Here is a 16,998-nt window from a genome sequence, read left to right as displayed (position 1 = left end):
CCTATACGCCATCATTAGTGTATTGAGAGCTTTGTTTAAAGCCAGTCCATTTTGCAGGGGAAGTGGATTGAATAAAGTATAGATTTTCCTGATGAAATGTGTCTTAACTGGTTGTTTTCTCCTTTCATCTTACTATTTAAAAGGTCTGTTGTAACCACATTTTCCACAGTGACTGCAGTGCTGGCTGGAGGTGCTATTGGTTTTCCAGCTTATCCCGGGAAGTGCAAGTAGAATTGGTTTAAAATACCAATGAAGGTAGTATGCAATTGCTCAGATTATATTACATTCTGATGACTTGAAACATAAATGGATAACTTTTTAGATAGAAATAGATTGTTCGCTTATGCTTTATACCAGATGTAAAATGTTCCTTTTGATATGCATACATAATATGAACATATAATTGGAATTGGCCACAGCATTTTCATTCAAGGTTCAAATTTGTTCCAGTGACCATTTTATAATCCCAAAAATAATCCTACCACTTGTGAGGAAACAAAAATATTTTGGTTTGACACAAGAGATTCTGCAGATTCTGGAAATCTTGCACAACACACAAAAGATACCTCTGGAACTCAGCAGGTCATACACCATTTATGGAGGGAATGAGCATTCGACATTTTGGGCCGAAACCCATCAGGGCTGGAAAGGAAGGGAGCAAAAGCGGAAATACAAAAATAAAGGAGGGGAGGAGCGCGAGCTGGCAGGTAATAGGTGAGTTCGGGGGAAGGGGGATGAAAAGGAATGATGTGAGAAGCTTGGAAGTGATAGGTGGAAGAAGCAATGGGCTGAAGGAGAGGAATATAATAGGTTCCCTCCACAGATGCTGCCTAACCTGCTGGGTTCCTCCAGCATTTTGTGTGTGTCATTTACTATTTTAATTTGACCATTATAACTAGTTTGTGTGATATTTATCACAATTAAAAAGATAAATTTTGGAGTGCCATTGCTATTACAAAGGAAAACGTGCTTGGCAAACTGAAAGGTCTAGACCAGATGGACTTCATCCCAGAGTCCTGAGAGAGCTTGCTGAAGAGATAACTGATACATTGGTCATGATCTTTCAAGAAACACTTGATTCTGGCATGGACCCAGAAGACTGGAAAATTGCAAATGTCACTCCACTCTAAGAATGGAGGAAGACAAAAGAGAGAAAATTGTAGGCCAGTTAGCCTAACCTCAATGGTTGAGAAAGTGTTGGAGTCCATTATTAAGGACAAGGTTTCAAGGTACTCAGCGACTGATGATAAAATAAGTCAAAGTCAGCATGGTTTCTGTAAAGGGATATCTTACCTGACAAACCTATTGGAGTTTGTTGAGGAAGGAACAAGCTGTATGGATAAAGGACAGGCAGTGGATGTCATTTACTTGGATTTTCAGAAGGCATTTGATCTGGTGCCACACATGAAGCTATTTAAGATAAAATTCTACGGTGTTACAAGAAATGTACTGGCATGGAAATGGCTGACAGGCAGGAGGCAGTGAGTGGAAATAAAAGGGGCCTTTTCTGGTTGGTGTTCCTCAGGTGTCCATATTGGGACCGCTACTTTTCACATTGTTTGTCAATGATTAGATAATAAAATTGATGATTTTGTGGCAAAGTTTGCAGATCGAGGTGGAGGGGTAGGTAGTGCTGAGGAAGCAATGCAATTGCAGCAAGACAGTAAAATGTGTCCTCAGATCCAGATCCCTGGAGTAGCTCAGAGCAGACCCAAAGCCTTGCAGTATTCAGTTCACACAAAATAGCAAAAAAAGGGAGCGACCAGAAACACAACGTAACAGAGTCCAATCCACAAACTTCATCAACTGAGCGTTGCCCAAGACCCATGACGACTGCACCATCCTCCAGCAATATTAAGCGAGGGGGAGAGACAGACTGTCACATATAGGCACCTTCCTCTGGGAGCAATGAACAGGAGCAAGAGGGGAACATTTAAGCTAGTTATTGCTGCCAGTGTTTGGAGATGGTAGTAAGGTTGTGCAGTAGTCTTATTTCTGAATAAAACTGATAGAGAGCTATTGCTCTTTGTAGCAAGGCTAACGTGGTATAACTTGATATTTATTAAGGCAGTAATGTACCTTTTTATGGACACTGTTATACTGACAGCATGAATCACGCATGCAAATTTGAGAATCCTGAACTAACAAAAAGTTCAAAGTAAAGTGGTTATCAAAATGCATATATGCTACCTGAGGTTCATTTTCTTGTGGGCATTTACAGTAAATACAATCAATAGAATCAATGGAAGATAGCACACAACTAGATGGACCGTTTAAAAGACAGTAAACTGCAAATACAAAAAGAAAAGAAAATATAACAAATAAATAAACATTAAATATCAAGAACATGAGATGAAGAGTCCATGAAAGTGAGTCCATAGGTTGTGGGAACCCCTCTTGATCTTGATCAGAGCTTGATCTTGCTATTCCTTTTGTGCCTTGTAGCTCATCAGGTGGCATTTTTACTATAGCATTTGACTTTTTTTTTACAAAGCTGAGTTGCTAGCTTGACACTCAACCCAGCACAGATGGAAAGTGTGCAAGGAGCCGGCCAGTTTTGAAATTGGGACCATTTTTGCCCCAAAGTCCAGTGCTGATGCCACTATACCACTAGCCAGCACAAGAGCTTGATGGATGAGGGGTAATAACTGTTCCTAAACCTGGAGGTGTGGGATCTAAGCCTCTTACACCTTCCCGATGGCAGCAGTGAGAAGTGAGCATGACCTGGATGGTGGGGTACCTTGATGAATGCTGCTTTCCTGCGACAGCACTCCTTGTAGATGTGGTCAGTTGTTTGAAGGGTTTTACCCGTGAGGTCCATATTGCTTTTGTTCAGATCCGAAACCTAGCAGTGGGCTGTCACCTAACAACTGCACTGGGAAATCTAGGCACAGAATCTGCAGTGATGAAACCTGATGCATGATAAACCTGGAAAAGGATGGGCCTATTTCAGCTAATGATTATTTATTGTTGCATAACTGAACATTCATTTAATTTAATTGGTTTCTTGGAATGCGCATCAAGAATGATCTCACCTGATCTCTCAACACCATCTCTTCAGTCAAGAAAGCACTTTCTGAGGAGACTGAGGCGAGGGAGGCTCCCCACCCCATTTTAACCATATTCCACCAGAGCACCATTGAGAGTATCTGGACCTGTTTTATCACTGTCTGGTATGGGCATTGCAAAGCAGCTGACCGCAAGGTGCTGCAGTGGATTGTAAGGACTGGAGAGAATCATCAGGGTCTTTTCTTCCCTCCTCTTCTCTCTCCTCCTCCCCCCCCCCCCCCCCCCCCCATCTATACCAGATGTGCTGTGTTTGCAAGCCCTCAACATGGTCAAGGACACTTCCCATCCGTCCCACAATCTCCTGGACCTTCAGAAGGTACTGCAGTATAAGAACAAGGACTATGAGGCTGGGTGACAGCTTCTTTCCCCAGGCTGTGAGACTTCTGCACACCTTGCTACCATCGAGTACACATTCTTTTTGACAGTGCCAGTAGCAGTATACTGTTGTACATGCAGTTTATGTCAACTTGTACTTCTACAGAACTTTTTATCTGTGAATATTTTGGGTGACATGTCAGTGTGCTAATGCTTTACAGTACCAGTGACCAGGGTTCAATTCCTACCGCTGCCTGTAAGGAGTTTGTAGGTTTTCCCCATCCCCTGGGTGCTGTGGCTTCCTCTCACAGTCCAAAGATGTACCATTATCCCATAATTAGGTGAGGGTTAAATCGGAGATTGATGGGTGGTGTGGATCAAAGGGTTGGTCAATAAATACCAGCATGAATAAATAATTGCTGTATGTGAGATATGCACTGTTATGTGTACCTTGGTCCTTGAGGAACATTGTTTCATTCAGTTGTGTACATGTGTATGATTGAATGACAATGAGCTTGTGTATTTTTAATTAAACTATTTAAAAAATCTTTCAAGGTTTAATTTTATTGTTGAAGTGCACATTTTGAATCATTTATGAAATCCCAAATTCTATCCTAACCTTACAACCGATAATCCAGACGTGTGGCTTGGCCAGTTATGAAAGCATTGCTGCCAGTCAGCTTATGTTTCAGCAGGAAGTCCCTGTTCTCCAGAAAGCCTTGGCAACCAGGAGATGGATTTGGGGACCAAATAGCTTTCAAGAATAATTGCAGTTTGGTGCGGGGGGTGGGGGGGAGCAAAGGCATCGGAAGTTCACCATTCACTGAGGCAGCTCATCCTGTGGGCAGCATGGGGTCTGCAGACAGAACGTTGTGCATCACTGTTTTAGCCAATAATATGCGGTAGGTGCAGGAGGAGTGTAGATGGTGCTTGATGGTTTGGCAGCTTTGGTAGATCAAAGGACCATTTTCTGTGGTGTTTGTTAGCCACTGCTGAATGTAGGATCCCCATTCTTTCAGGACTGGATTTTTAAGGTGTTTTTGTTATTATTGTAATGTTACACACCTTTCCTTCCCTCAATGCATTCTATTTTCTCGCTCCATTTCTCCTTCCAGAATCAGATATATTATCACTGATAAATGTCATGAAATTTGACTAGACCGTAGAACATAACAGAATCAGGCATTCAGCCACTGAGTGCTCCACCATGTCACTTTTAACACCCTGACAAATCAGCAACCTATCAACCTCCACTTTAAATATGCCCAATCACTTGGCCTTCACAGCTGTCTATAGCAGTGAATTCCACAGATTCACTGCCCTCTGACTGAAAAAATTCTTCCTTATCACTGTTCTAAATTGACGTCCCTCTATTCTGAGTCTGTGCCCCCGGTCCTAAACTCCCCTGCTATATGAAGCTTTGTCTAGGCTTTACAGTGCTCTATAGATTTCAATGAGATCTCCCCTCATTCTTGTAAATTCCAGCAAGTACAGGCCCAGAGTCATTAAATGTTTGTCATATGTTAACCCTTTCATTCCTGGAATTATTCTCCTGAACCTCTGGACCCTATCCAATGCTAGCACGTGGCAACAGTACATTTGGAGACAAAAAGTAAATTATACATTAAAACTCAATTGTGCAAAAAAAGGGGGATTGCAAGGTCATGTTCATGGAGTGTTTATTAATTTGTTGATGGACAAGTAAGAAGCTGTTCCTAAAACAATGAGTGTGGCTCTTCATGCCCTTGTACCTCCTCATGGCCTTGATCATGAGGATCCTTAATGATGGATGCTGCTTTCTTGAGGCACTGCTTTTTAAAGATGGCCTCCATGGTTATGCTAAGTCTTGAAGATAGCTGTGATGGAACTATCTAGACCTTTGCAGCCTCTTATGATCCCTTGCATTGGCATTTCCATACCAGGCAGTGATGCAACCTATTAGAATGTTCTCCTTAGTACATCTTTAGAAATCTGTGGTGTCTTTCATGACATAGCAAATCTCTTCAAACTCCTGATGAAGTATAGCAACTAGTGTGGCTTCTTTGTGATTGCACCATGTGTTGAGCCCAAGATAGATCCTCTGAGATGTTGATGCCCAGGAACTTGAAGCTGCTCACCTTTACTTACTGCTGACCCTTCAGTGAGGACTGTTGTGGTCTCAACTTCCCTTTCTTGAAGTCCACAATTCTCGGTTTTGTTGACGTTGAGTGCAAGATTATTGTTGAAACGCCACTCAACCAGCTGCTCTGTCTTGTTCCTGTACAACTCATCGGTGCCATCTGTGATTCCACCAGCAGCAGTGGTATCAATGCTAAGTTTATAGATGATGTTTGAGCTTCGCCCAGGCATACTGTCATGAGTGTTCAGAAAATAGAGTAGTGGGCTAAGTACAAATTCTTGAGATGCACCTGTGTTGATTGTCATGGAGTAGGATTTATTATTGCCAATTTTCACTGTGATAGCCTGAAGAGGAAGTGGAGGACCCAATTGCTGAGGGAGGTACAGAGGCCCAGGTTTTGAAACTTATTGATTAGTACTGAGGGGAGGATGACGTTGAATGCTGAGCTATAATCAATAGTAAGTTGCCTGACATACAATACGTATTGTTGTTGTCCAGGAGCTGAGCAGAGAATCAGTGAGTGCCTCTTTCCACATTTGATTTGGTATTGAATGTATTCATGCTGTTCCTTACTCTATTCTATTTATTTTCTGTTCCTCTAGGACCTAGAGTCTAGGTGTTTGCCCTGTTCAATCAGGTCCTTATTGAACTTCAGTTACTCCTTTCAGTGTGAATAGAGCAATACAAATGTTCTTCCAGTTTGCTGTTTGCAATCAGGTTCCCTATAAACAACAGGGACTGTTCTAAATTGGTGGGAGAGAAAATAAAAGAACACAAGCAGCAGATTAGATATTAAATCTGTTGCTGCTGTATGAACGCGTACACAGTATAATGCAGTGATACTGATCATAGAGTCACAGAACCCTTCGATCCATCTAGTCCATGCCATGTTGCTATTCTGTGTGGTCTCATTGACCTGCGCCTACACCATAGCCCTCTGTACCCCTTCCAAACATGTACTCATCCAGACTTCTCTTAAAGGTTGATACTGAATGCATGTCCACTACTTCTGGCAGCTCGTTCCACACTCTGAGCTCCCCTTCATGTTCCCTTTAAATATGGTCCCATCCGAACAGTCCTTGTACTGATGCTATGGTACCTCCTGCCTGATTGTAGTGATCCTTGACAAAGCTAAGGGCCCTGCGTATGCAGCACTCCTTTAACTATCTTGGATGGGTGGAAGAAAGACCCTTTGTGGGGTCTTGCAGTCAGATTCCTTGTAATTCCTGTACGAGATGGTGATGCAGATAGCCAGGACACTCAGTGGTTAGATTGGGAGCGTGGAGTGGAGAGCCTCACTCACCTCAATCTCCTCAGTAAATGGAGATGCTGCTGTGCTTCCTGGACTGAAGCGGTGGTATTGAGATGCCAGGTGAGATTGATAGGTTCTAAAACAATTTGTGGATTGGAGGATAACAAATGTCCTTTCTGTTAAAGATGGGGAGAAAAATGGCGAGGTCCCATCTCCCTTGTGTCAGCAATGGTAGGGAAAATGCAGCATTATTTATAACAAAGAATATTAAGAAAATAATTATACAGAGAAGAGGCAGCTAAATTTAAAACCAAAATTATGTTAGATTAATCTACTGAAGTTCTTTGAGGCAGTAACAAAGAGTAGGTAAGAAGGAATCCATGGATGAGGTGTATTGGATCTTTGGAATGTGTTTGATCAGATCTTGTGAGATTGATTAAGAAGAATTGTGCATTTGAAATTGGTGGTTATCTGTGGACTTTGTTTGGGAATTGGTCATTTGGCAGAAAGCCAAGAACAGAAATAAAACAATTTTTCTCAGATTGGTAGATGGTAACTGGTGGTGTACTGCAGGCATGGGGTGGAGAATTGTGAACCAGATTTTTTTAAACCATACCAGTGGTTTGAGGGGGAACAAATCAAGGTTCAAGATTGTTTAATGTCATTTTCTGTACACAAGTGTAAAGAGACCAAAGTAATTGTTATCCCAGATCCGATGCAGCATAAAAAAATGATGAAAAAAAATGAAGGAAAATATATATAATTAAAAACGCACAATAAATATAAATACTTAAAAGTAGCTTTATACATTAATTGTATGTTCTCAGAATTAGCTGGCAATTGGATTGTGAGTACAGGGGGTGGGGAGTTTGGGGAATGTGAAGAGATTTCAAGGGAGAGGGTGGTGAGGTAAGACCAGAAGACACATGAGCAGAATTGCCATTTTGCCCATTTTTTGTTTATTTACTGCAATACACATAGTGCGGAACAGGCTCTCTGGCCCTTTGAACCACATTGCCCCAGCAATCCTTAATTTAATCCTACCCGAACCATGGGGAAATTTACAATGACCAGTCAACATTCCAACTGGTACATCTTTGGACTGTGGGAGGAAATTGGAGGAAACCCACACGGTCATGGGGAGAACGTACAGTAATACCCCGGTTAAGATTTCTACTGCAATGCTGAGAGATTTTTTTATTTTAGCAGTTTTCTGCAAAAGCAGTGTGTCCTTTTAAGTTTTTGGCTTCAGCTGAAGATGGGCCATTTTGACCAACTTAGGAATGTTGTATTAGTCAGTCGGGTTTGTCTTGGTAAACGTTGTAACTTTCTGCCCAGTGAGATGCGATAGAAGCTTTGAGAGAGCTGGGCGGGATCAGATTTCTGAAGGCGTTAGTCCATTTTGGGGTTTTTTGGCAGGAGAGCACAATGGAAGATGCTGGAAGGAACCCATCGGAAGTGGAGACCCTATTGCAAAGAGTGCTTTGTGAAACGAACGGTTAAAGGAGGGAAGTTCTATCTGTGGTTGTTGATGGGAATTCAGCACCCAACTATTTCAGAAGCAAGCTCCAATATTTATGTGAACATTTTGACTGGTTTAACTGTAATGGGCCCCTTTATTTTTCTTTTTTCATTTTGTTGTTTGTTAAAGTTGAAGTATTGGGAAATATATTTCCTTTGTAATTTTATGCCAGGGTGTGCTCTGTTATTTTACTGGCGAATGATAACTGTACATAGGGCAGTATTTACACAGCATTCTCTACAATTCATGTTCCTCTCAGGAACATCCCAACTTTCCTGTTTGGTTGAACCCAGATCATACTGACCCTAGATGTGTTTTGCTCATGGAAGGTGGCCTTCTCACCACCGAGTCATGTGCCTGTTAGGAGAGCTAACTAACGAGCCAAGTTTGTGTACGAGCCCCCAGTGAGAGGGGTACAGTACAAACTTATAGGTAGTGGTAGGAGTTGAAACTAGGTCGCCTGTAGTGTAAAGCATTGTGCTAACCAGTACGCTGCAGTGCCACCCATCAATTCTGCTCCACAGTTCAATCATGGCTGATTTATTATCTTCCTCAACCCCATTCTCTTGCCTTCTCCCCATAATCTTTGATACTCTGACAATCAAGATCTTGGCAGATAGAATGTTATGTGGAAAACCTTTTCAGGTTATCTGCGTCAGTGTATGTAACTGAAAAGCAAAGTATTAAATGCAAAGTCAACATGCAGCTACGTTAGCAATTTAAAGGGCATTTAGTAAATATTGTCCTTATTACATGAAGATTTTACTTTGAAAGCAAGCAATTCTTATTGCAATTGTGTGGTGAAATCACACCTGAAGTAGTATGTGCAGTTATGGTCTCCTTAACCAAAGACAGGATTAACCTGGCATAGATGATATACAGCAGTGATTCACCAGCCAGGTTCCAGGGGTGGTGCATTTGTTGTGTCAAGAGACTGAGTGAGGTGGAATTGTCTTTGTTCGAGTTCAGAAAAATTTGAGAAAATGTCATGAAAACAAACAGAAGATCTCAAGAGCTTGTCAGACTAGATGCAGGGAGGATTTTTCCCTGTGAAGAGAGTCAGATCACAAGGTCCAGTTTCAGAACAAAAGATCGGCCATGAAGTTTGAGGTGAGAAGACATTTCTTAACTTGGAGTTTGTTTACCCTGAGACTGAGAGGACTGAGTCAGTCTTTTCATTCAAACCAGAGATCAATGGATTTCATTACCTAAGGGGAAATGAGGGTGGTTGAAGTGGTGCTGAGAAATGACACTGAGGTAGCAGGTCATTGTGATTTTAAAGATGGAGCAAATTGAAAGGTCTCTGATCCAACTGTTCTTATTTCTTAAATTCCTGCATTAAAGCCATTAATTTTGCTTCAGAAATCAATGAAAGGATCTTCGGTATGTTTGTTTCTACAGAAAACTGGATTTCTTGATTCACCTAACCTTTGAGTATAATCGACTGTACAATTTTAAAAAAATGGTCTTAATAGAAAGCAGGTTCTGGGGAGATGTTGATTTTATTTAATGCTGTTGGTATTCTTGATCTAAAGAACATTGCACCCAATAGTTTGGGGAAGTCACTGCCCTAAATGCTTTGCAACACAACTTGAAGGGCTAGAAGGGCCTATCCACACTAATCTCAATAAACAAACAAACAAACAAACAAAGACCCAAAATTCACAGTGGAAGAGTTTATTGGGAGCAAGAATTTCAGTCAACTCAGGACTACCTCCCAGTTGATGAATGATTCAGCGTCAAAGATTGCGTTCCGAGATGTGAGAAAGCTTACTTTCAACACAAGTTTTAATTTTGAAAAAAATTAGTTTTGTGATTTTTCAATTTCAAAAAAAGCGAAGTGCCTATCTTAAATTGATTGTTAATCACTATTCTCCATTTAAAATTTGTAACTTCCTGTTAATTAGAACAGGTTGTTAGCTTCACATTTTTATAATTTTAATGGTGACAACACAGTATCCTTCATATAGCACATAATCATAACTTTTCTGTTGCATTTTGTGGCAATTTCCTTGTATGTTATTTTCATTTTACTCCAATAAACCCTGCCACCCTTTATCTGCTGCAGAAGCTGTAGAGGAAGATGGAGAGCACAGTTACCTCAGAATGATCACTATCATTAACATTCACGGGTGGTTCACTTATCATTTCTGACTGCAGAGACATGGCAGCCTTTTTATGAACCGTCTGCAGGTGTAACAAGATGATACATATAACATTGTGCCACAATGGATTTATGTATTCAGTTACAAAAGAAAAGTCTAATGAAAAAATACAGAAGGTAATTCTTTATTCCTGCACCACACTATTTGTCAGTAATGTCCATAAACAATGAGCACTTTTTAAAAAATCTGCGTTAGCCCTATGACCTGGATGTTCTTAAGTCGAGCATCATTTTCTGGCATGTGACATCCTGGTGTGTCCAGGCTGTTTCAAAGATCAGACGCAGGTAGAGTTAATGAAGCTGGGAATTAAATTCAGGGATCAATAATAGTAATGAATGCCTTGATGCAGTGTTAGAAAGAAGACCCGTGTAATGGTGCTTCTCAGAAAGGGCCTGCACCAGCTACTAAAGCAGTGTTCTGTAGGATTGATTTTTAATATTGGCCTCTTTTATCCAGTGTTCTTGCCCATATTTAAAACTAAGTACTGTAAGCCCATGAAAATAAAACCAATTTAATGTTGAAGTCGACTCATAAAGGTATTTGTTTAGTATTATAGAAGTCACAAATCAGAAATATCTCTATTTGAGGTCGGTTATTTTGGTTAACTAATAGCTAACCTTCACTACTACCACTTCTGCCGAATTTTAATCAGAGTATCAAGTTAGGAATCTCCTCAATGGCAGAACATCAGTGTTTCTGTATTTGTGCAAATGCCCGTTGTTGGAGTGTTCTTTCATTCTGGGCCCAATTCTCTGCTTTAGTGATTAAGTGGAAGTGAAAGATATAATGGCATTATTCAGAATGAAGTTACTTTGAACATTTATTGATGTTCTTTCCTCAACAACCACCAAAAAGACCAAATTCATCGCATTGTTTTGAGTGAGGTGTTGCTGGTTCCAGCATGACCAATGCATTTATCCTCAAATTGTTGTTTGTTACATTTAATGCAATTTAAATATTAAAAATCCAGTCTTTTCCCTCAGTTGATTTTAATTGTTTATTTCTTTTGGAAACTGAAATTAACTGCACCACATTATTTTCACATCTCACATCTTTTTCTGGTGTCACAGAAGTAGCAACTATTGGCGTGGGCCTCTCTGCCCTCCATAGTGACATGTCTCAAGTGAGATCATTTCAAACATGAACCCAGTATAGTGAAGAACACACTGGGGCTTCAATAGACTCTGCTCACAATCTTGCATGTTCTATTTTTCAGAAAAGGATATATTTATAAGGTTCTGCAACTTGAATAAGCAGTTATTTTGAACATGGTAGGAGCTACATGGGTCTTCAATCATGGTGAAATAACTTCTGCATTCAGCTGTAATCATTTGCAACCCAACCTGTGATCATCTGTGCATGTATTATAAGTATTAATGCAAGTAGCCTTGAATAATAGGATCATGACAAATATTCGGAGCATAAGCCTTGATCTGAAAATGTTCCTGTCATCCAGTGTTGTTAGTCAGCTGGCAGGATGTATTTGCATTTAAGGATGTCATAATCCATAAACCAATGACTGCAATCCGTAAGTAATCAAATTATGGGTGCAGATGATGTCATAATCTTGGAGAAGATGGCTGTCAACTGAACCCTGTATTTGGAATACCTCCTTACACTCATTTGCAGGTATCAGATATCATTAACGTACACCAGATGAAAAGTGTTTATTTTGAAAATTACTATTAGCAATTTCGGGCAGATGGAGCTTGTCAGCCCTGGTTGGCAGCTCATCGAGGAGAAGGGAAGCTCTGATCTCAAACCTCCTCAAAAATAACTGACCTCCTTGCAGCTATACCCAGTCCTGGGAAAAACTTGAGGTGTAAACCAAGGAGTCCCTAAGGCAGTCCTACAATGAGTTCAACTTTGATTGACAACTCCTGTGACGCCTCTGGTGCCAGACTGCATCGGTCCCTGCCGTTCTGTTGGATTCATCAGCTGTGTGGAGAGGGGGAACCTGCTTCATGGACACAGCTTGCTTTCCATAATCGTACTGCCCTGACTGTATAGAAAGCTAGGGCACAACATCCATGGTTGACCCCTACTAATGGAGGCCTCACAATTTCTAGTTATGTTTTAGCACTTTTTATTCTTTACAGAGATCCGTTCCTGCAAGATTGAAATGTAGCTTGAAGCAAAGGATATGGAGTAGTTTATAACTCCTGATTGTTTTAAGCAGAATATTTGACCTCCAGAAGAGATTGATAAGTGGGATGCAATTGTTTTGAAAGACTAGAGAGGAAAGTTAGCCATTAGCTATATCTAACGTCACAATAAATGTTCTACAGATCCTGTCTTTTTCATTAGGTTGACAAATATGAGCTGTAATCATTATGAAGAATTGGTGCTGTAAATTTGTATTGTAAGTGCTTAAGTGCCATCTGAATTTTAGTTTGTTGGGATTCACGTTGGAACATCTCTCCTGCTGTCGAGGAGTTTGTACATCTTCGCCATGAGGGTGTGGGTTTCCTCCCATTGTCCAAAGACGTACTAGTTCATTGGTTAATTGGCCATTGTGAATTGTCTGGATATTAGGCCAGGGTTAAATCGGGGGTTGCTGAGTAGCACGGCTTGAAGGGCAGGAAGGCTTATTCTGTGCTGTATCTCAATAAATAAATAATACATAAATACTTTGTAAATTTAAACTCATGAATAAAGCTAAATTTTAACCATCTGTATTTCAGCATGCATGAATATTAATATCTGTAGCTTTTGTATGTAGGTGTCACATTTTATACCAAGGCATTTGCTGTGCATTGAAAGGAGTTGTTGCTGCATTGTTTTTTTTATACCACAGTCTCCAAGAACTTTGCAAAGGTTTATAATGTATTTGCACATACATAATTTTATTTGCATCCTACAGTGGTAAGAATGAAATTTAAAACTGGTTACCTTTGTATTTCTTGTGTCACTGTGAAAAGAGAACTCTGATGGTGGTTTGGCTTGCAAACCCGTCTGCAGTGAGCAGTCTGGGATCAGATCCAGATATTGATGTAAGTGATGGCTGTGGTTCAGCATGCACTCGGTGACAGAGTGTAATGTATGATTAGTTTGACAGTTCTCAGCCGGCTGCTTGGTGGGAAGGATTTGACCACGGTAAACTAGCCCAACAGATTGGCAAAGCAAGAGGATCCTTTTGCTGGCGCCCAGCAAGCTGGTTGCGAGTGCACTGTTCCCTGACTTGCTGTTGGTTTAAGCTGGTGATGGTACGTTGCTCAGATTCCATTTGCTTCATTGCTGGCCACATTTCTGTCTTGAAGGTGTTGGTAGTTGAGTTCATATCCCCGTCTGGAATTAGCAGCAAAAAGGAAAGGGACTCTTTAAAACCCCAGCAAGACCAAAAGATAATTGTTATTTTAGTTAGAAACCATTTCGCTTCCTTGCGAATTTAAAATCAATGCATAAGACAATAAGACATTGGAGCAGAATTAAGCCATTCGGCCCATTAAGCCTGCTCTACTGTGCTATCATGGCTGATTTATTATCCCTCTCAACTCCACTCTTCTGTCTGCTCCCCATAACCTTTGACACCCTTATTAATCAAGAGCCAAGCAATCTCCACTTCAAATGTACCCGGTGATTTGGCCTCCACAGGCATCCATGACAATGAATTCTGCAGATTCACCATCCTCTGGCTGAAGAAATTCCTTCTCCTCTCTGTTCTAAATGGATGTCTTTCTATTCTGAGGCTGTTCCCTGTGATCCTAGACTCACCCACTATTGGAAACATCCTTTCCACATTGACTCTATCTTGGCCTTTTAGTATTTAATAGGCTTTAATGAGATACCCATTCATTCTTCTGAACTCCAGAAATTACAGGCTCAGAGCCATCAAACACTCTGTATTAACCCTTTCCATCCTGGAATCATTCTTGTGAAGTTCCTCTGGACCCTCTCCAATGCCAGTATATCCTGTCTTAGCAAGGGGCCCAAAACTGCTCACTGTATTTCATGTCCTTTAAGACGCATTAGCTTTAGGGCAACTTCCTTGCAGGTTTATTTATGTATTTTTAAAAAGCCTTTTCAGAAAGTTTACTACATTCTCACCAACCATATTTATTTTTTAAAAAAAGGTGTTTGAATTGTTCAGGGGAGGCTGCTTGATCATTAGATTTCATCAATTCAGTTTTTTCTTTAACTTCATACTTAATTCTATGGGTTCTTGTGCATATCAATGAAATAATATAACCAGCCAGCCTACCTCCAATGGATAAAATATTTTGAAATGATTTAATCAATTTGTTTGTAACAGCTCAGCCTTAAGATTTGAAAATCTGACAGACTACTTCCATAAATGGGACAAAACTCAGTGACATTTGAGCTATCTGTTGGGATCAGACAAGCAATGAGGGCCGAGAAAAATGACTTTGGGTTGTCTCATTATGTACCTCTACCCCGCTTCTCTGTTCTGGTTGAGGATTACTGTCAAACTTACACATTTCTTTTAAGGATGTGGATTTGTAAGTTTAATATCTGGTGAAGGAATTCTTTGCCCAGTCTTCAGATAGGTTTTAGATGTATTCATATCTGAAGCAGAAAAATGTTACCATCTTCATCGAGTGTCAAGAACAGCTGATGTGGCAAATTCTCAGTCTTCTACTGTTTAAATTCCAGAGGGAGAGGGAATTGGTACTAAAAAGTTGCTGATCGTCACATGAATTGTGACATGAGAAAAGATTGGTGTTTTAACTCTCCTTAGTTCACAGCAGCCTTTTTGACACCAATTTAAAGTGGAATATTGCAACCTAATGGTTAAATAACAAATATGCTATGTACCTATAAAATCCCTGTTACATGTATATTTTAGAATAGCATATAATCAGATGTCAAGCTAAAAAAAAAGATTAATTTCTTTGGGGGTGGGGGGAGGAAATCAGCTCAGTTTGATAGTATCTGCCTTTGCATAGGTTTGAAAATTACTGGGTGAATATTGTACCCCGCACAGATGTGGAGGATAATTTTTTTTTCTTGAATGTCATTTTTTTGTGAGAAACTGCTGGGAATTTTCAAGTTGAACTTGTTAATTTGTGTTAGAATTTCATTTTATTATTAAAAAAGCTGCTTTATTTATATATAGATATATAGATGTGTGTGTGTGTGTATATAAAACTAAATAACCCAACTTGTTAGTTTAGTTACCATGATCTGCTTCAGATCCAGTTGTGCATATTTATGTAATTACCTTGAATGTTGATGTCTGCATTGATCATAGTGAATTTTTCCCTTAGTTTAATGATGAAATGTCTTGAGAGACTTCACAAAATGATATCAACCATGTGATCTGAGATGCTTTAATTCAGTGGTTGATATAGTGTAATCAATATAATCGTGAAATAATTAAACTTGAGTTTCAAATATTCTTTAATGTGATGCTTGTTCGTCTTTTATTGTAGTAATGCACCACAGAGTGGATTCTCACTTATTCAAGTTGACAGTATGAATGTCACTATGAAGGAGATACTACAGAAGGCTCTAAAACGAAGAAAAGGGTCACAAAAGGCTGCAGGTAAAAATGAGAATCTAATTCAAAAATTAAAGGTACCTAATATGGTAACTTGCATATTGATATTATGCTAAATGTGATTTGTTTATCAGCGGTTATATAAATATGCAACATTTTTGGTAGGCTTGAATTTTGCTTATCAGTAGAGATTTTTATGTCTAGATTGATTTGCAAGTGTTAAGCAAATGATTTGATGCAAAGAACAGTGTAAGACATTGATCTAAAGGTATTAGCACTAACCAGAAGCTACAGAGCAGGATCTCAGGATGACAATTTTTGCATGAAAGAAGTGGGAAGGATCCTTATTATTCTTTTTTGTCATTCTTTACCTGTTTTATTATTTTTAATAAAAACATACTGGAAAAACTCTACCAGTAAGCAGTCTGTTAGAAAGAGGAGAGACAGCACGGGCAGGTCTTTCCACAGACTGCCTAAGCTGCTGGAATGTTACTTGCATTTTGTTTTTATTTTGGACTTCCATTATCTGGAATTTCTTCATTTCAATTATTAATTTTACTTCATTTTGTTCTTTTCTTGTTACAAGCATTTTTTACTTCTGTTCTTCTTTCTACTTTTGTAGCAGACTTTATCTAGTGATAGGCTGATTGCTTCAAATGGCAAAATCCTTAGTTAACCTCTGTTTCATACAGGAGCAGGTTACCAAATGATTGAAGTGCTCAGATGCAGCCAATGAATAAATGTAATATTTGCTACGTTCATTCTTTTTGTCTTTTGTTAAGGCTTAGGACCATTTTGCAAACCAATAGACAACAGAGAATCTGAGAAGATAGGAGCAGGGATTGGCCTTTCTGCCTTTAACCTACTCTGCTATTCAATATCATCATAGCTGCTAAAATCACAAAGCATTTTCTTAGTCACTGTATCAGGAATTGTAAGGGGTCAATATGAAGATACTTTCATCAGTAAAGTAACTCTGGGGAGAAGTTAATAATTTCTTCTTACATTTCTGTGCAGTAAGAACTTGAACTTTGGAACTATATATATAATTGACATTTTTTCAACATCTGAAACATTTTTATCCAAATACTTCCA

The 16,998-nt window shown here is 39.6% G+C and overlaps 1 protein-coding gene across 4 annotated transcripts in view; it reads left to right on the top strand.

The window, feature by feature from the left end:
* Nucleotides 1–16,998, top strand: part of mapkap1 (MAPK associated protein 1) — a 271,086-nt gene that overhangs the window by 145,795 nt on the left and 108,293 nt on the right. For all 4 annotated transcript variants that reach the window (XM_073052618.1, XM_073052617.1, XM_073052616.1 and 1 more), the window contains one exon: nt 15,836–15,948. In XM_073052618.1, coding sequence (XP_072908719.1) covers nt 15,836–15,948 — 113 coding nt within the window. The remainder of the gene's footprint in view (nt 1–15,835; nt 15,949–16,998) is intronic.

Source organism: Hemitrygon akajei, chromosome 7, assembly GCF_048418815.1.
Source record: "Hemitrygon akajei chromosome 7, sHemAka1.3, whole genome shotgun sequence".
Lineage (NCBI taxonomy): Eukaryota > Metazoa > Chordata > Chondrichthyes > Myliobatiformes > Dasyatidae > Hemitrygon > Hemitrygon akajei.
Note: the sequence above shows the minus strand (reverse complement) of the source record. Positions and strands in the feature narration are given on the sequence as shown.